At 36.8% G+C, this 21,327-nt stretch overlaps 2 protein-coding genes and 1 long non-coding RNA gene across 3 annotated transcripts in view; all 3 read left to right on the forward strand.

Annotated features, from left to right (window-relative positions):
* The first annotated feature begins 439 nt into the window (after nucleotides 1-439).
* LOC115217663 (glutaredoxin-related protein 5, mitochondrial-like) lies at nucleotides 440-939 on the forward strand. The gene has a single exon (XM_029787413.2). The coding sequence runs from the start codon at nucleotides 467-469 to the stop codon at nucleotides 902-904; it is 438 nt and encodes a 145-aa protein (XP_029643273.1). The 5' UTR covers nucleotides 440-466; the 3' UTR covers nucleotides 905-939.
* A 1,794-nt stretch (nucleotides 940-2,733) lies between these two features.
* On the forward strand, nucleotides 2,734-6,754 carry LOC115217482. Its single transcript, XR_005001310.1, has 2 exons — nucleotides 2,734-2,785; nucleotides 5,660-6,754. It is a non-coding gene; the product is annotated as an uncharacterized LOC115217482 (long non-coding RNA).
* Nucleotides 6,755-18,709: 11,955 nt separating this feature from the next.
* Nucleotides 18,710-21,327, forward strand: part of LOC115217013 (putative uncharacterized protein DDB_G0277255) — a 35,284-nt gene continuing 32,666 nt past the window's right edge. The window contains exon 1 of the mRNA XM_036507516.1: nucleotides 18,710-19,100. Coding sequence (XP_036363409.1) covers nucleotides 18,992-19,100 — 109 coding nt within the window. The 5' untranslated portion in view covers nucleotides 18,710-18,991. The remainder of the gene's footprint in view (nucleotides 19,101-21,327) is intronic.

Raw genomic sequence — 21,327 nt, forward strand, 5'->3', positions numbered from 1 at the left:
GGGTGCCATTCTTTTAAACACCTTATGACTTGTACTAAAAATATTTAGTTGCATAAATAATGTTGTATTATGCCTCTGAATGTTCTGTGTATAATGTTTATAAACAATGTCAACTTATATTAATACAGATAGAAAAATAAATCTAGAAATCCCAAATATTTGTAAGCCAGGCTAATCTACTTCAGTCATTGATATAGAATCATTTTGAGTTTTTGGTAACTATTTTTATTAAAATGACATTATTTTCTTTTTAAAAGAATATGTATTTTAGTATACTGCTACAATAATTCGTATGAAAAGATTCATTTCTCTTAGTCATATATTTCAAACTAATAGGCTAAATTTTTTTTTACTATTTCCAATTAATACAAGCCACTGCATATCTAGTCCTAAAAATAAATTTTAATTTGGCAATCCGGATTGACAGTTACTTCCCCTACCCCATGTGCTTTCATTTATTTGCATCATGGCGTGGATGATGATTCGTCCTTCGCTATGGGCTTCCAGAATGCCATTTTCGCGCCTGCTGGGCTTACGTTCTTACTCAGAAATGTTAAAAACCGGCAGCAAAGATCATATTGACAAACTAGTGTCAGAGCAAAAGATTGTTCTTTTTATGAAAGGCACGCCTGATGCCCCACGTTGTGGCTTCAGCAACCTTGTTGTTCAGATTCTTAAATTCCACGGTGTGGATGATTTTGCTTCGCACAATGTGCTCGCCGACAATGATCTTAGAGAAGGAATTAAAGCCTACTCGAACTGGCCGACGATACCGCAGGTTTACATTGATGGAGAGTTTGTCGGTGGCTGTGATATTATGGTAGAAAAACACAAAAGCGGAGAACTTATTGAAGATTTTCAAAAGATCGGTATACGATCGACTCTTTTGGATAGGGAAGAATAAGTTTCATATTTTAAAAATAAGAATGTCTTTAGACTGAACATATCATATTTTCTCTTAAAAACAACCATGGTTCGTATCTGAAATTTTCTAATATTGCTTTATGATTTGACTCTTTATTATCCGCTTTAAAATGCTTTTATTCAAATGAAAGCAGTTCCAGAAGTGTGACCTTGGTGTTAAATGTTAAAGGGTGTTACTAGCTAAATTCCAAAAACATTTCATTAACCTTAAAGCCTGCAAGAAGGTTGTTTTCGCAACCTTATAACTGAAAAATTAATGAGTTTCTTTATTAATTATATAATCAACAATTGTTGGGTAATCCTTAAACTTTGCCTAAAATTCTAAAAAGGTGAAAGAAAACATTTGAAGATATTTATATACTGAAAGGATCGAAAGATATTGTATCTTCGGAAAATAAAGTTTTCCGTAAGTAAATTTACAGTTGTTGGAAAAATAATTTCTCGGATATATGAAAATTTTCCTTTTCACACTGCGTTCTTCCAAATTTATGTTTCGTAACCAAGACTTCAAAGTCTGTATTTATTTTTTGACTATTGTGATTTGAGAATCCTTTTGAATTGTTTACATTTTGATTGATAGATAGACACACATTGGTAAATTTAAACATCTTAACTTTCTGTTTTAAACACGATCGACTTTCACTAGTCTACATTGTTACGTAACAATATATATGATGGAAGACTATTACATGGACACGGTCTTTCCGAAAAAGCATAACAGAACGATACTTAAGTTTAAAGATTCTATATTGATATATTTCTTCTATCAGTTATATAATTTTATAAAGCCTATTTTAGAAAATTACGAGAACATGCTGTATACTTGTGTGTGTGTGAAAGAGAGAAGGGAGGGAAAGTGTTGTGTAGTTGTTTACAAACTTATAAAGAACGTTAATTGGCAGAATTTAGTTGTAATTTTATGGTATTGATTTTTAATTCTTTAAGTTCAAATGCCTCGACGAAGAGGGATCGATTTTGTCTATCATTTTAATCAAATTCCAGGTTCAAATTAATTGATTCCACCGTTCTTCAATATGTGTGGCGTTGTACACGTTAGAAATCATTAAGAGTACAAGGTAACCGATGGCAAATTGATAGAGATGAAATGCTTTCAACATTAAATTATTGGTGTGTTTATCATTACCTGGTTTCCTACTATAATATACTAGAGAATGAATGTACAGATATATTGGCGGAGGTAAAGGACATGGACCGCACCCCTTTTCAGTTTTTTTTTTGGGGGGGGGGGGTCCTACAGAAACGCACTTTTTCGACTGCGGAAGATTCCGAATCTGCAAAAAAAATCGGCATTTCAAAATTTAAACACCCCCCTCAATTTTTCACTTCTTTTAGAAATCTGTTTTGGCGAAATACGTAGAAAAATATGGAGATCATGATTCTAAAAAAAAATGTAAAATTTCAATTTCCAAAAAAAATAATAATAAACACCCCTACTACTAAAATAGCAGACGTAAAAAGTATCTAAACAGAAAACTCGACATGCTAGAAACAGCAGCTAAACGACGAATCACGTTTTCAAAATTTTAATTTTCCCCAACCACCCCCTTTTTTTTCTTTGGAGAGAGGGAAAATTAAAATTTTGAAAACGCGTTTTTGGGGTTTTCCAAATCTTCAATTTTTAAGTACGCTCCAACCAAAAATCCAACAATCTAGAAATAACAACCACACCGAAGATCCACTTTCTAAATATGAATTACCAAAAAAGAAAAAAGAAATTTAAATGCCAGTTTGTTGTCGTGTGTGGGGGATAAAAATTTTGAAATGCCGATTTTTTTTTTTTTTTTTTCAGAATCTCTGCAGTTGAAAAAATGGATTTCTATAGAAAAAAAACCAAAATGGGGTGCGGTCCATGTCCTTTACCTCCAACAATTTTTTAATAGAAACTGCATGTTACGTAGAGTGTAAACAATATGTTTATACACTATATTTGTGGATAGAGAAAGACGGGACAGCTGCACATTCACCTTTGAATCCTAATTGGGATTACCATCAACAGCTGCGTATCCTCTTCAAATATCCTGCCCATAAACTTATTAATATCAGAGTTTAAAGTAAACGAGTACTAATTTGCTGTTCACATTTTTATAACAGTTAGAGCAAACATTAATTACTTGTGTGTTAACAGTGTTTCATTTCATTGCTATAATGTATTACAGAACATATCTATAGATTTATTAACCAACACTGTGACGAATGTGACCATTGCTGTTACAGGCTTTTTTCTGTTTACCTTTCATTTTACATTTCCTTTAATTTTGTTCCAATTGATTTCAAATTTGGTGTATAGCTTAGCATAGCTTGTCATATTCTTGATTTGTAATAAACATTGCTTTAAAATTAATTTAATTTATGTATCTCAATTATATAATTGTAGAATTAATGATAAAACAGCTGTTGAAAGTAATTGAATTATGATCTATCAGTGAAATTTATGCTTTTCCTGGCAACAGGTAGGACATCCAGCCATGGAAAATCTGTCTCAATAAATCCCATCTGACCCATGCAAGCATGAAAAAGTGGACATGAAAACAATAATGTCTATGATGATGATGATAATATATAATAAATTTACTTATGATTTACATTTTAGATTGTTTTATGTTAAAGCATTATAGTCTTATAAAACTTGCTGTGGACCATCAAAAGTTTATTTATGATCTCTGGTGGCTCACCTGAACATCATTAATATATCATATCCTGTATGATCTATGCTACTTTTTTGAGGTGGGAATAGGGGTCCTATGTGCATACTGTCATGTCATTTTTATCATTTAGTTGCCTATGTTGACTAGCAATAGCTGAACAATTTGCAAAAGTTCTGTATATATTCTAGTCATTCTATTTTATTATCTGTATATATGCATAAGCATAAATGTATTTTAAACTAGATACATGCTGGCGTGGCTGTGTGGTAAGAAGCTTGCTTCCCAACTACATGGTTCCAGGTTCAGTCCCACTGCATGGTACTTTGGGCAAGTGTCTTCTACTATGGCCTCAAGCCAACCAAAGCTTGTGAGTGGATTTGGTGGACGGAAACTGAAAGAAGTCCACTGTACATATGTGTGTGTGTGTGTGAATGTGTTTGTGTTTGCCCCCATTACAGCATGACAACCAGTACTGGTGTGTTTACATCCCCATAACTTCGCAATTCAGCAAAAGAGACTGATAGGATAAGTAAATTTCACTAAAATTTCTTCAAGGCAGTGCCCCAGCATGGCTACAGTCTAATGACTGAAGCAAGTAAAAGATAAAAGATAGATTCTTTTAAAATATTGTTTAGTCTCAGGTCAGCCCTGATTAAGCAGACATTTGATCAAAGGTATTCTCACCATAACTATCTCATCCTTTTGAAATAATCATGAAAAGGACTGCCATTCCATACATGCTTGGGAATAAGCCTATATATTCATAGTAAGTTGTTGATAATGAAAATTATAATTTTTCAGATTTTTTACCTCATCTTTAGAGAACAAAACATTTTTCTTTTTTTTTTCTTTTTTTTTTTGCTGCAATTCAATTAGTTTGATCATCGGTTGTTCTCAGGTGTTTTTACTTTTTGGATGTGTACTTAATACTAGACTGAATTCAAAGTAGGAACCTATATTTTTAAACTAAGGATAAAAATGGTCTTATTTAAATCCAGCCTCATCTATATATATATATATATATATTCTTTTACTTGTTTCTGTCATTTGACTGTGGCCATGCTTGAGCACTGCCTTTAGTCAAGGAAATCGATCCCAGGACTTATTCTTTGTAAGCCTAGTACTTATTCTATTGGTCTCTTTTGCCAAACTGCTAAGTTACAGGAACATAAACACACCAGCATCGGATGTCAAGCGATGTTGGAGGGACAAACACAGACACACAAACATATACATATATATATATATATATATATATGACATGTTTCTTTCTACCAAATCCACTCACAAGGCTTTGGTCGGCCTGAGGCTATAGTAGAAGACACTTGCCCAAGGTGCCACGCAGAGGGACTGAACCCAGAATCATGTGGCTGGTAAGCAAGCTACCTACCACAGCCACCTACACACGCCACTCCTGCACATATATATATATATATATATATATTCTTTTACTTGTTTCTGTCATTTGACTGTGGCCATGCTTGAGCACTGCCTTTAGTCAAGGAAATCGATCCCAGGACTTATTCTTTGTAAGCCTAGTACTTATTCTATTGGTCTCTTTTGCCAAACTGCTAAGTTACAGGAACATAAACACACCAGCATCGGATGTCAAGCGATGTTGGAGGGACAAACACAGACACACAAACATATACATATATATATATATATATATATATGACATGTTTCTTTCTACCAAATCCACTCACAAGGCTTTGGTCGGCCTGAGGCTATAGTAGAAGACACTTGCCCAAGGTGCCACGCAGAGGGACTGAACCCAGAATCATGTGGCTGGTAAGCAAGCTACCTACCACACAGCCACTCCTGCACATATATATATATATATTATATATATATATATATATTGTAGACATCTACAATATAACACCTGATAATGACTGGAGTTCAAACCAATCAGAATGTAGTGTTGATATAAATACTGAACACATCTTTCAATTTCTAAAGATGAGATTAGTAATCTGAAAATTTTTATGTAATTTTATTGTTATAAAAAAACAAAACATATGTATTTGCTGTTTCTTAATGAAATGTTTTTTTGTTTTATTTTCCAGCCATGAAATCTTCCACTGACTGTAGAAATTAATTCACATATCTCTTTTTAAATCCTTGCAAATTCAAACTTGCAGGCAGTTCTATAATTAAGATTTCTTTTTTTTTTTTCATCAATTTTCTTTTCTCTCCCACTCTGTCTTTATTTAAATAAAACTGGAAAAAATGTTAAATTATAATAAAATTTGAAATAAAAGCTGTCATAGTTCACAGAAATACTCACACGTACAGTCTTAGAGTGTCAGCTGCAAATGCATAAAACACACATCATGTACACTTGTAGACATTTGTGATAACAAGTTTCAAAAAGGTTAGATTAACAACTACTCAGATTCACAAAGTGGTCATACACAGGTTAAGAAAAGTCATGGAAGTTTGTCATCACAACATACATACATACATATATTTACATATGTTGATGCATACATATATGAAATTTGCTTAGCAACCACTTGGTTCTGGATTCAGTTCCCCTGTGTGTTATCTTGAGCAAGTGTCTTCTACTGTGACCTTAGAGAACCACAGCCTCTTGTGAATGTAGTTTGGGAGGTGGAGACTGTGTGGATGCCCATTGGATGTATACATGTGTGTGTGTATATGCATTAGATGACAATATCGGGATGTCAGAAATACCTTGTGTAATATATTTCAGTTTTGTCAAAAACATCCAATCAATTTTGCCTTTCATCCCTTCCAAAGTTGATATAATTGACTAAAACCCTTTGAGTCAGTGCCCCAGCATGGCCACAGTCCACCTTTTGAAACCTATATAAACACTATTCTTAGCAAGGTATTTTTCTCTAAGAGAGCTCAACTAATGTTCATATATATCCTGAAATATTTGGGGTTACACCATTAAGTTTAGACAATGAAAATGAAAAGAAAGAGTTAACTTCTGGTACAAGATATAAAGGAAATAAGCATGAATGACAATTTTTCATGTGAATGAATAATGATCTTTTTCATTGGCGCAAGACCAAAATATGTAATAAAATAATGCTAATGAACAGATTGAGTTTGCCTTACTCAGAAATATAATTAAACTTTATAAAATCAGGGAAATATTTCTTTTGTATAATTTGATTTAACCAAAAAATGATGAAAATTTTTTTTTTAAATGGAAATATTACAATTAAAGGATAAATGAAATGTGACTAACTTTGTAACAGTTTATGTGATGAGTTAATAAACTTGTGTGAAATCTGTTATTTGTTTTTATCTCAAATACTATTTCATTATTTGTTAGGGTATCAGATTCTCAACGTGGGTGGTGCTGCCCTCACAGGGCATTGGGCTTTATGGGGCAGTGGTATCATATACTTTTACCCATAGTAGTAATTATATGTGATAAAACTAGTAATGGTTATTAAAATAAAATGAGAGAAGTATATATTTTAAAAACTGACAAGAATAGATGACATGGTGACTGTGTTTGTCCACCCCCACCATCGCTTGACACCAATGTTGGTGTGCTTATGTTCTTATAACTTAACAGTTTGGCAAAAGAGACCAATAGAATAAATACTAGGCTTGCAAAGACTAAGTCCTGGGGTTGATTTGTTTGACAAAAGGCAGTGCTCCAGCATGGCTGCAGTCAGATGACTGAAACAAGTAAAAGAATATGTGATGCTTTAAAAAATGAAGAATTTTCTTTACAACTTGAGTCAACTTTACATGACAACGAATCTTTGTTGATGACCTACGCTCATTATATAAATTCAAATTCTGGAAATTATTGAAGAGATTCTGTTTGCACAAAAAGTTCTACAATTATTAAGTTTGTTAAAAAAAATTTTAATACTTGTGTATCAGTTGTGATAGGCCATTATTGTGGATTTATAGCACATTTAAAGGAAGCAGTTCCACATATATTTGTAGTTCACTGTTATTCATCAAGAACTGAAAAAAATCTTAGTGGTAGACTATGTAACACATTGAATGATGTAATTAAAACAGTAAATAAAACCAAGACCCATTCATTGAATGACCATATCTTTCAGATGATTTGCCACAAAAAAGAAAACTATAAGTGACTCTTGTCTCATACTGAGGTGCGATGGCTTTCAAATGGAAATTATTTTAAATATTTTTATCTCTATGAGCCCGTTTTAGAATTTCTTAATTTGTATGATGAGGACATATAATAAACTAAGCAACAAGAAAGTTGACATTGCATATCTTTCTGATATTTTCACTAAATTAAATGAAGCTAACATTAAATTGCAAGGAAATAATATGAATTAAAGCAAAGTTAATTGTAAATGCATATACCAGCAAATTATTCTACAAAGAGATATTATTGAGGAAAGATATTTTTAGTTTCCAAGCCTGCTCATAATAGAAGACAACGATAGCAATTTAATAATAGACACAGATATAGATTGCTATTGTTCTCATCTGCAGACACTGAAAGAAGACAATGATAAAGTTTAAAGATTTTACTCATCTTAGAGTACCTGATTGAGTCATAAATCCATTTCTTTCTTCTCAACCAAGTTTACAAGAAAAAATTATTTCAAAGCTCAAGTATATTTTCAACAACTTGGTTATGAATTATTCTGGCCCAAAATGCAAAGCAAGTATTCTCAACTTTGGCAAGAAATTAAATTGTTGTCCATTGCTTTTCTTTCTTCACAATTAGAAGAGAGAGGATTCAGTGTAGTTTTGCAATTGCTGACTAAGCAACAAAATAGATTTGCAATAAGTCAAAGAGGAGACTTATGACCTCTTTTGACTAACATTGAACCTGATATGGAAAATTTAGCTAGATTTCATAAGGCACAGAGAAATCATTAACTTGCCATGTACAAAGTAAACTTTTGTCTTTAGTTTTTTATCATTTCACTGTTAAAAGCTTATGCAATCCATTTTTGTGTGAAATTTATAAATTATTATCCATGCTAAGTTAGTTTAGTTGTGACACCTCACATGCCACTTAGGTTGGCACAAGGTATAACAACTACTTAAAAAGTGGTACTACAAATAAAAATAAAAGGTGAAGCACCACATGTCATTGTTGAATCAAACTATATTTCAAATATTTTCTCTCACTTTCTCTGTATTTCTTTGTCTTTTCCTTCACTTTCTCATTTCTTTGTATGTCTTCATCTTTCTTCTGTTATATATTATCAATAGACAGCAGCAATGCTTGTTTTACTTCTGTTCTCTAATAAATTTTCTTTGAGAGTAAGAGAAGAAACGATTTTCACTAGAAAAAAACCACATGTTAGCAAAAGACAAGAAATTTAGAAAATGAGAAATGAAAGCACATGTACTTTAATACTATATTATTTGAATTGTGCTGGGGTAGCCTTGAATTTCCTCCACAACAAAATGGCCTTTATATGCCTTCCATCATAAATTCAACTCTTAATACCTTGCATAGAGCAACCACTCTAACTTATCTCCTTCTTCGGCAAGGGGTAGGGCTCTTTAAGACTTGAGAGTTACAATGAAACTTCAATGGTGGTGGTGTCATGTAAAAGCACCCAGTACACTAATGTGGTTAGTAATAGAGAGGGCATCCAACCATGGAAGTCAAATGAAAACAACTATTGGAGCAACATGTGGTCCTCTGACCTGTTGCATTCTGTGTAAGTATATCCAACACATACTATCATGAAAAGTAGAAATGAGGATAATGATATAAAGATGGACACACTAAATGGCTAGGCAGTGAGAGACTAGGTTTTTGAGACTTGACATAGACAGGCTACATTGTTCAATTACTGGTTAAAAGTTGATGGAGGAGCTAAGATTTCTTTTTATAATTGTTAAAAATGTGGACAATCAACTCAAATATATAATTTCAGCCCTGGACCACTTACCCAAAGGTGCGGTTGTATCGTTGGGCTAATACCAAAAGGTATAATTAAATTGTCTGGTTACTAGCTGAAAGGTGTCATTGCATTGAGCCACACACCAAGAGGTATGATTGTATTATTGGGCTACTACTAAAAGGAGTGAATGTATCATTAGGCTACTTACCCAAAAATGTGATTGCATTAGTGGGATACTCACCCAAAGGTGTCTTTTTAGTTGTTATTCTATAACTTGCCCTCTATAAATGTCTATCATTGTTAGAGGTTGAACTACTGGCATAAAACTTGTGTAATCACTTCCTCTCTAAGATCATATATATTTCTATAACTCTTTAATTTGTTAATATTAGATATTACCACGGCAACGACCTGGCAGAATCATCAGCACACCAGGCAAAACGCTTAGCAGTATTTCATCCTTCTTTACATTCTGTGTTCAAATTCCACTGAAGTCAACTTAACCTTTTATCCTTTCAGGATTGATAAAATAAGTACCAGTCAAGCTCTGGGGTCATTGTAACTGATGAAGTCTGTCTTCAGGACTTGCTTGCCTTGTACCAAAATTTGAAACTAATATTACACATTACAAAGTACCATTTTGATACTTAAAAAGAGAAATGGATCCACACAATGTATCTATTGCTTACTGGGTAATCATGTTGTCAATTACATGATGGAGTAACTACTATTTCTATTTCCTCAATCTAGATTAAATAATTTGTCTCTATTTTATTTCCATAACACAATTTGAAAATCACTTAGCCAGAACAAAATAGACTTTTTTTATTGACATTCAACATAGCCAGGTGTTCTATTTCAATTTGATATTCCAACAATAGCTAACCTATGAATCAAGTTATGAAGTAACAGATTAAAGGTTAACATCTTAGCTGTTAATTCATTACTTATTGGTTGCTTACTTCCTTGAATGAAGCAAGTAAAATACTCTAGGTATTGGATGTAGTAACTTTAGTAAGCAGGCAGATATGTGTATGAATAAATAAATAGACAAATTGGTAATATAACAAACAGATAGACATACATTGACAATGGTGCTACAATAAATGAAACAGGATAAACTGTAATAAAACATCTACCCTCAAGTTGGTATCCATTTAGCTCACAGAACAATAACATTCTCGATTACAATTACAGAAACATTCATCACATAAAAACACATACACTTACCACTACCATTACCAAGATTATTATATAAATACCATACAACCAAAGAAAGAGATCATTGAAAAACTGTTGGGAGAAATTTAGATAAATCAATTAATTATTACACAAGTAAACTGCAATCAAAGTATTCACTTTTACTGGCCAATGACATCACCAAAATACGCTATCAGTTTCAGCAAACACTTTCGCATCAAGAATCTGACAAAAACTAATAAAATATACTGATTTTTATTTTAGATATCTTACCCCAACAGCCATATATATATATCTGTGCGTTTAGACTGATAGATCAGGTGAAATCAAGAAGTATATTACAGGCTATGACAGAATGTTACTGTTAGAGTTATGTATCAATATTGCACTCAAAGATATTGACATCTCTCCTTTTATAATGAAGGTATAAATATACCCTAATTGACTCGTAAAAAGAACCGAAATGAAATATAGTGAAATGGATATTTTACGGGGGGGGGGAGTTACTTCCCTTGGATTGATGTTTGCTATGATTGAACAGTGTTTGTGTGTGTGTGTGTAAGGATAACACGAAAATATTTTGTTTCTTGAGTTCCAGAAAGTACATGAATAGTGTGAATTTTTTAGAATGATTCTCCTCTTTTTATAAACCAAGGCTTACAATGCATATTTCCATTCAGATATTGTTCAGGTCATTCTAGCAATTTCCAGTTGATTTTAGTTAGTTAGTTAATTAGTTAGTTAATTTGGCTCAAAAGCAACTAGCAAGGCCATGTAGGGGGACATGGAGTTAAGTACAGGGTGGTGTTCATGCAAAGAGTTCAGGCCACTTGAGGTCCAGGGAGGCTTTGAACAAAGCGGTCGTCGGCATCTTCACCATCTCGTCTGGCAGCTTGTTCCACGGATCCGCAACCCGGACGGAGAAAGCTCCTCTCCTTCGATTGAGATGAAATCGTCGCAGGTAGAGCTTTTCGGAATGACCCCGCTTATGATGTTGTGGGCGAGAATGAGATCACCACGGCGGCGGCGTTTTTCAAGAGAATAAAGGTCGAGCGTCCTCAGCCTTTCTTCGTAGGACAAATTTTTGAGACCATGAACCATGCGGGTAGCCAGCCTCTGGACTCTTTCGAGGTGCTGTATGTCTTTGAGGAGATAAGGAGAAGAGGCTTGAATCCCATACTCCAATATGGGTCTCACCAGCGTGACATAGAGTGGCAGGAATATGGCTGCTGTGAGCATTCCGAATGACCGTCGAATCAAAAACAGAATTCCGCGCGCTTTGTTGGCAGCATGGACGCACTGGGCCGAAGGCGAAAAGGAGGAATCCACCAAGATACCCAGGTCCTTTACCTGATCGGTCCTCTCCAGCAGCAGACGACCCAGCTCGAAATCAAGTTGAGTTGCAGGAGTAGAGCCGACAGGCAGATGACAGCACTTTGACACGTTCAGACACAGGTCCCAATCGTTAGACCACTTCCAAATTTGGTGGAGGCATCGACGAAGATCCTCTATACTACCGCGAGGAGCGACCAGTTTGATATCGTCGGCAAATAGAAGGGTGTGTTGCGTGAGGTCGTCGGGCAAGTCATTTATGAAGACTAAGAACAACAAGGGCCCAAGCACTGAACCTTGAGGCACGCCACTGCTCGCACTGGAGACGTCGGACCGCGAACCATTAACTTGAACTTGGAAGGAGCGATCTGAGAGGAAGGCACCAACCCATCGTACAATATCCGGATGGAAACTATATGCTTGAAGCTTGACAAGTAGTAGGCGGTGGTTTACCGAGTCAAAAGCTTTGGCAAAGTCCAATAAAACGATGTCAACAGCATCACTATCATCGAGGATGCGCGTCACCAAAATCTTCCATTACTAGTAAGTTGGTCAAGCATGATCTCTTCGGCACGAAGCCGTGTTGGGAATCAGTGATCGAAGCTGTGTTTAGGAGGTGGAGCATCATACTTTTCTTAAGGATGGTTTCGAACATCTTGCTGATTATTGATGTAAGGGAAACCGGTCGGTAGTTTAGCGGCTTCGCGGCTCCCTTTCTTGAAAATTGGGCAGATTATCGCTGTTCTCCAGTCTGCAGGTATAACACCCGTCGCCAATGACATATTGAATAGTCGTGTTAAGGGCTCGCAGATGACCGGAGCCAACGCTTTGATAACCCGTGGGTGTATGCCGTCAGGGCCGTGACCCTTGTTGACATCGAGGCCTTGAATAACACGTTTGACTTGGTCCCGCGTGATGATCAATCGAAGCATTGGAGGTACCGATCTATCAAATGGAGGGGGTTCACGACCATCATCTTGTTTGAAAATAGTTGAAAAAGCCTCGGCAAATAATTGACTCTGTTGATAAGGGTCCTCAATCGATACGCCTGTTGAGTCTACCAACGTTGCAATCTGGTTGTTCAAGCGGGAATTCCGCTGGACATGGGCAAAGAAGGTTTTTGGATTGCTACTGGCATTTGCCGCGATTTTGTATTCATAACTGAAGCGTTCTTTCTTTTCAATTTTCACGGCTCGGTCTCGTTGAGTTTTGTACACCTCAAAAGCTGCAGTCGAATCCAGATTTTTGAATTCAGCCCAAGCAATATCTCTGAGTCGACGTTCTCGTTTAACCTTCTTCGTCACCCAGGGCTTGTGTTTCTTCCTCTTGGGAAGTCCAACGGGAACTGCCTGGTCAGTCAAACAGATTACATATGCTTTGAGGGATGACCATAGTTCGTCAACTGAGGACAACGTCATCAGTGAACGCCAGTCCAGAAGCGCGGAAGCCTCGGTTAGAATTTCAAGATTAATTGCAGAGAAGACTCTACGTGGCAGCGAAGTAATCGTGGGCGTGGAAAAAGTTGTGTGCATGACGAACTTCAGGACCGCATGATCACTCTTGGCAAGAGGGGCGCACACAGATACGTCTGACACTGATCTTGGATAGCGGGAGAATACCAGATCTAGCATAGATGGCTGCTTCCCAGACCGATGCCTTGTCGGATATTCAACATGTTGCGAGAGAAAACAATCTTCAGCCACGTCAAGAAGGGCCTGGCCGAACCGGGAAGATGTTGTACAAATTGATGCGGGCCAATCGATCGTGGGAGCGTTGAAGTCGCCTAGTACCAAGCAGTCATGCGAAGCTGAAACGAATCTTATCGCTTCGAGTAGATGAGCATCGTCCTGGGGGTCGGCTAGAGGCGGCCTGTAGACAGCCAACACGGGCAGGCAAAACTCAGATAGGCTCAGCTTGCAATAGACGGCATCGAATTTGGTTGTAGGTTGAGCATTTGTGGGTAGAATACCGCAGGACGGTTTGTGCTCAGACTTAGCATACACAGCAACACCTCCACCTCGCCTTTTTCCTCTGTCACATCTGAAAAGGACGTAGCCCTGCAGGTGGATCTCTGAGTCCTTTACTGCTGGAGTCAGCCAAGTCTCGGTGATAGCTATCACATCAGGGGAGTCGCGTAGGGCCAGTGTAAATAGTTCACTGAACTTTGGGAATAAGGGGCACGAGTTGGTGTAGACGATGCTGAGCTGTGAAGTCTGAGGGGCGGGAGTTGGGGAACAAGCAGAATAAAGGGCATCAGAGATAGCATCGTTGACGGGGGTATCAACTTCACTTCGATTTGCCCTCACATCACTTTCCCTGTCAGCACTACAGCATGGGACCAGAGGTAGGACTTGATTATCTGTCCATTATGGATTCGTAAACCCTTCTCTCCCATTTGTTTCCTCATCTTTAGCTCGGATATCAGGTTCCTCCGGCGAATTCTCTCTCTTAGTGAGTATTCCTCGCGAAAACCCATATTGGGGTCCTCCCAGGCATGCGTCTGAGCTCTGTTCAGAAAGACTGAAGCCTCCCGATCAGAAGAAAAGATTACCCTTATTGGGCGTGGTCTAGTATCTGCGGTTGGGTTCGCTTGGAATCTTCCTAGCCGAGCGACCTTAAGAACACTGACATTTTCGTTCACAGAGAACAATTTTCCAACCAAAATGGAAACAAAATTAATGTCATCTTTTAGGCGGTTTATGCCTGTATCACAGGTGGATTCAGCTTTGCCATATATTATTGCCGATCTTGAGTGGGCAAAAAGTTCTCTACTATGAGCTGCGGTATTCGATTCTTCATTGGAGGATTTCGAAAGGGTGGTTTCATAGCCATCGGACTTATGTCGGCCTGTGGGGTCGATCGGAATGGATTTAGTGGTCATAATTTTCCCGCCTGGTTTGGAACTGCACTGCCTCTTCTTCGGTTTGGAGGAGCACCACTCCCCAGATGAACCCACATCGAGATCGTTCAGAATTGGTTGAGCAATGGCATTAATGGGAAGGACAAGTGAAGGAGAATCCAAACAGATTTTATCGTGATCAGGTTTCATAGCCAAATCTGCCCCTCTGGAGTTTTGACTACGTTTCTTCTTTTGGGGAGAACAACGGTCTTCAGGTGGGTTTGAGTCTACGCTCCTCGAACTAGGTTGGGGAACCTCCGGGACCGAAAAGGCAGATGAGGAAGAATCCGCACAGGAACGATCATGTGCAGGAACGACCGCCGGTTCCTTCGCCTTCTTTGGCCGCTTCGATTTTGTTCCCTTTGGTTTGGACGTCTCCAGGGAAGAAATCAAGGGTGACTCTGCGTCAACAGGAGACCATTTATCGTGGTCAGGTTTCATAGCTAAATCCGCCCCACTGGAGTTTTGACGGCGTTTCTTCTTTTGGGGAGAACAACGGTCTTCAGGTGGGTTTGAGTCTACGCTCCTCAAATTAGGTTGGGGAACTTCTGGGACCGAAAAGGCAGATGAGGAAGAATCCGCACGGGAACGATCATGTGCAGAAACGACCGCCGGTTCCTTCGCCTTCTTTGGCCGCCTCGGTTTTGTTCCCTTCGGTTTGGACGTCTCCAGGGAAGAAATCAAGGGTGAGTCTGCGTCAACAGGAGACTGTTTATTCAGTAAGAGAGCAACAACAGACTTTAGGTGCTCAACCTCTTGTTTGAGCAACAGCAACTGTTCGTTGAGCTGACTATTGGTAGGACCATCATCTTGATGAGAAGCCCTACTTGCAGATCTCAGTTTCGATGCGTAGGTAGCTGACATGATGGATGGTTGACTAAAAACAATCTTCTATGGGCTCTAGGACAAATCGGGGTTAAATCAGGAACAAAAAACAAGTGCAATCCTTGTAGGAGTAGGCAACAGCAGACAAAAACTGAGAGAGTTTGGGCTGAGCCGAATCACAATCCAAGATTGAAAGCAGACGGTGCAACGAGTCGGGAACCCTTCCTAATTGTCTGAAGCAGCTTTAGGATAAGGGATAGTATGTCCAAACTTTAAAATATTGATATGCATGTAACATGTTCCACACGATTAAATATCATTTGACGTGCCATTTAGTACTTCAATAATTGCATCTGCGCATGTTTGTATATGTGTGAATACTGTGTTTATGTGCGAGAAGGCACATGTTTTTGTCTATTGTTAAATTAGATTATTAATTTTTCTTTTTTTCTCACGTTTTTCCCTTTTGTACAGCATTGCTTTCTCATTTAATTGCTATATTCTACATATGTGGAAAATCAGTATGTGTTTGTTTGTGGCATTGTTAGCTAACTCCTTCTATATTGTTTTATTGATTTTGATGAAATGACACATGAGTAGAACTCATGTCTAGAAACCTCGTGACATACTTATATTGTTGAAAAAATCGATAATACGGCCCCTGGACAGGACCTTTATAGCTACCTCATATAACTAATTTTTCTAAACACCCATGGGAAATAACCCATAGCACATGTACAATATTTTTTTAAACACTTAATGGAAATAACCCATTTCATTGTTTATGTTAAATTACTTTGAATATTGATTTTTTGTGTGTCCTATTTCTAATTTTTGCAGACAATATCACATTTATACTTTATTGGACACATGAATAGAACTCATGTCTGGAAACCTCATGACATACTTCAATTGTTGAAAAATATCGATAATAGGGCCCTTCCAATGGATCCTTCTATCTACTACATATAACTAATATTTTATTTAAACAACCCAAGGGAAATAACCCATACCACCTGCAGATTTTAACGAAACAATCAATATTTGATTCTCACGATCAGCCAACCTAGGAGTGTGGATCAGGTCTTGTATCTGTTTGCACCTCTAGAGATTACTAAAGTATTTCTACATTGGTCAAAACAGGCTGATAGGAATTTCTAGGTTAGTTTGTTTGATCCAAGCTAAACCTTAATCAAACAGTAGGTTTTTTCTGGCATGCATTATTACATCTGGTTCCCCAGAGCTAATTTCAGTAAACCCTTTAATGAAACTAAGTACCCTATATAACAACTTTTTCCAAATGGATGGATAAAAGTTCACAAATCAAATTGAATAAAGTTTGTTCTGATTCTAATCTGCTTTGCTTAAAATATGAAATTACTTCAAAATTCCTGTATGAAGGAGAGACAAGGTGCCTTCCTTATGTCATCATTGATTTTCCTAAGCGTATGTTAACTCAACAGCCCAATCTATAATTTCACAGGGTTAATCAAGTAGCACTTGTGGTTCAGCATGAAATTTGGCTTGTTATCTTTAATAGTTATGAAAGGAATTTTCCATAGATAAAGTTTCCCCTCTGTCTGGTATGCTTGCTAACTGTTAGGCCATATTGTTAATGATATCATATGTTTGAGTGGGAACTCTCTTATAGTTTTGTGTGATACTATTCCCTAAAAATCTATTATATGTCTTAGGTTTTAGTTTCTATAATTTTTAAATATAATCCAAGAAAAGTAAAGTCCTATCTGAATTTTTAAGGAAGCACATATCGAAATAAAGCTTTTTAATATGATTAAATTTAGTAAAGGTAGGGTGAGGCAAAATGTTTAGCAGCATTTTGTCCATCCATACATTCTGATTTCAAATTCTATTGAGATCAACTTTGCTTTTCATCCTTTCAGGGTCGATAAAATAAGTACCAGTTGAACACTGGGGTTGATATAATTGACCTACATCTGTCCCTGAACTTGGAGTTGTGTCAAAATTTGAATCCAACATAATTAAATTATTTGCATATGGATTTCAGTAATGAGTGATATCTCTGGACAAGTTTTAACCTTATTAAACCTCACTAATGAGATATAGTCCAACAATGACAGATAGATTTCGGGGAATGAATACTTAGTTAAAGTAGCTGTCCCTTGGCAGTGAGTGATTATGACCTGGTAGCATGTACCACACTTTTTTTTAATTGCTTTAAGAGCCTACATAATAATGAGCATAGATAGACAGCCTCTCAGTCCAGCCTTCTTGCCCTTGACTCAGCGAAGCAGTGAGGACGTAGCTGAGAAAAAGTTGCAACAGTACTAGGCTGACACTAGAGCAACACAAAATGAAATGCTTTGCTCAAAGATACTACTCGTCACCCCGTCCAGGAATTGAACATACGACCTTCTGATTGTAAACACAGTACCAAACCTATAGGCTTTCACGGTATACTTAGTAATAACAAGAACACAAGAAATGTCAATTAATTAAAATCACACTGTTAATGTGAAGACTCATTTCTCGATCATATTTAATCATATTATTATGTCGAGTTAAGGCAGGAAGCTGGCAGAATGATTGGCATACCAGCTAATGTAAAGACGACAAAATGCATAGCGGCATTTTGTCCGTCTTTACGTTCAAATTCCGCCGAGGTCCAGCTTGACTTTCATCCTTTCGAGATCGATAAAATAACTACTAGTTAAGCACTGGGCCCTGTAATCAACTTACCTTCACCCTATAAAATTGCTGGCCTTGTGCCAAAATTTGAAATCATTATAATTTCGAGTTGTCTCCCCTGTTTTGTTTTGTTTTTCTTTTTTTAAATTAGATTTAGTTACTCAAGAAAATGATTGGTTGCATTACAACTGTTTTAATTTTAATTGATTACATTTTCTTGAGTTTCTACATCAAGTATGCTAGCATGCACATTAGTATTAAGTTGTTTTTTTTTAAGAAGTATGTTTCACTGGGTGATTCCACACCACTCCTTATCAGTCATTTCATTATTATATCAAGCCGACGTCACGAAGTGAAGGGAAATAACTCTTAAACCCGGAAGAGTTAACTAAATATTAACAGGTCCAGGAAACTGTCCTGTAAAGTACTGCTACGATGAGAACTGTTAAAATATTGCTGATATTCCTGGTTTATACGGAAATACAAATATGAGAACTTTAAAATATTACTGTGTTATATCTTGAAGCAGTCTTGCTGCATAAGAAACTGCCAATATAAGAACTTTTAAAATGTTGCTGTGTCCTGTTATTGCCGTATTCTATCCTGAATCAGTCTTGTGAGGAACTGTCACGATGAGTACCTTTGAGGGTCGGATGTTAGAATATTCTTTCATATCTCTTGACCGATTTGATGGAGAGAACTTGTCATCTACAGTGTTCTTTCTATCTCATACACACTTCGGTATGCATTTCAAATCTTGTTAACTTCAAAAAGGTTGGCGGGGGAGGGTTCCGACCCTACTTTCTCCGAAGTTATGGCTTAATGGTTAAGTTTGTTTCACAATAATGAGGCCTCGGGTTCGAGCTCATTCTGTGACACGCTGGAAAATATTTTCTGTTGATGAAAGTTTGGTTATCGTAAATAGTGCGAGGATTTATTATATGTGTAATGTAATTATCACGTTGTAGGTTTTTTGTTGCCTTTAAAAATTTATTTTTGTAACCCTTCCTGCAAGATTATTTCTATTTCCCTCTGCTGTTTCATTCATCAAGGATGAATAGCAAATGTAATTTGAGTCAAAGGAATATATACGTACACATCTCCACTCATAGACTCACACATCTCCAAATATAAACACACACATATACTTACATAAATACAAATATACATTACCGATACCGAATGTATGCAAAAAGATAACCTGGTTAACATGATGTTTAGTATTGTGAAAAACTGATAGTAAATTAATTTGGAATTGTCGATAGCAAAATTCTATAATTTCATAATACCAGGGATGTGTTTCGTATTTCATAGGTAGGCTTCCTGTTGTTAGTTTAGGCAACATATATCGTTATGAAGTTGTGAACCATTCTTTGAATTTTGTTGATCCGACGATATGAGCATCTATTTGCAATATGTCGAATGGCGATGGATACGCGCCAAGTAGAAAATCAGCTGACAATACGGAACTAGTGATGCTTTATTTACATTGTATCTGAATAAGCGTATATGGTGAAAAATGTTCAGAGGCCGTGAAAAAAGCTATATATACGCACACACACACACGTTCTATGCAGTCTTTAAACTAATTTACTTTACTGTCGTCACTTCTAGTTGATATAGCAATTTACTTTCACTTTTGTAGGACACTATACTGCGTGTTAACCACCCGAACTCCATCTTTGCAAAATAAATTTTTCAACCACACAGCTATGCTTACGACTATGGGAACCAAAATGGTTACACGTGTTGATTTGCTTTTGTTTTTAATCTATATATTTGTATGCAGGTACATACAGTTTATTTCTAGGGCCTTTTTTTTTTTTTCATTCCCTAGAAAAAGCATGCAGTGAAGTACATGAGGCATTCAGCAACTATCAAAAAGCTGGCAACAATGATACTAAACAAACTTTACAAAGAAAGAAAGAGGGTCTAAAACAGGTGTACCAAGAGATTCAAGAACTGGATGAAATCTCCTAGGTCAAAAATGCAGATGCAAAAAGTAAGCACAGAGAAAGCTGGAGGCTGATTAACTCCCAAAGCTGCAAAGCAGGGAATCATCAAAGGACAAGAGAATCAAAGAGTGGTTCACTCATTTCTACAACTTGGGAAGGATCCAAAAGTTGACATTGAAACAGAAAATGAAGAATTAGCAAAGATACTTGATGGTTAGCAAATCAAGGAAGGAGACTTCACAAAACAAGAAATAGAAAGAGTTACAAGTAACCTGAAAGAAGGAAAACAACATTCCTCCAGAAGTACTAAAAAGATGTGATTTTGATGACATCCTTGAATTTGCAAACAAACTACTAAATGACAATGTGAAGCCAGAACAATAGATAGACTGAGATAGATTTGCTACCACTGCCCAAAACTGGAGACCTAAGTGATACTGGGAATTACAGAGGGATCAGTCTGTTATCCATTGTCGCAAAAATGGTCAACAAGATGATACTTAACCAAATACAACCTAACATAGACAAACGATTGTGAGCAAATCAAAATGGATTCAGATCAGGACGGTCAACAACATCTCACATTGTCGCACTTAGAAGACTGAGAGAGAGAAAGTTAAGAGCCATAACAGGAAGGCTATCATTATCTATGTAGACTTTAAAAAGGTTTTTGATTCAGTACATAGAGGCTTGATGATGAAGATACTTAAAGCATATGATATTCCACCAAGAATTCTGAGAGCAATAAGTTAGCTGTATGAAAACACCCGAGCAAAAGTGATCACTCCTGATGGAGAGACGGAATACTTTGAAGTCAAAGCTTTGACTTCAAAGTATTCCGTCTCTCTGTATTACAAGGTGACATGCTACTACCTTATCTCTTCGCCATCGTTCTGCACTATGTAATATGTAGAACGTACAAGGGAGAAGAACTGGGATTCAAACTGCATAGGCAAAGAAGTAGACAGCATCAAGCAGTAACAGTAACTGACCTAGACTATGCTGATGACCTG

Source organism: Octopus sinensis, linkage group LG11 (genome assembly GCF_006345805.1).
Source record: "Octopus sinensis linkage group LG11, ASM634580v1, whole genome shotgun sequence".
Lineage (NCBI taxonomy): Eukaryota > Metazoa > Mollusca > Cephalopoda > Octopoda > Octopodidae > Octopus > Octopus sinensis.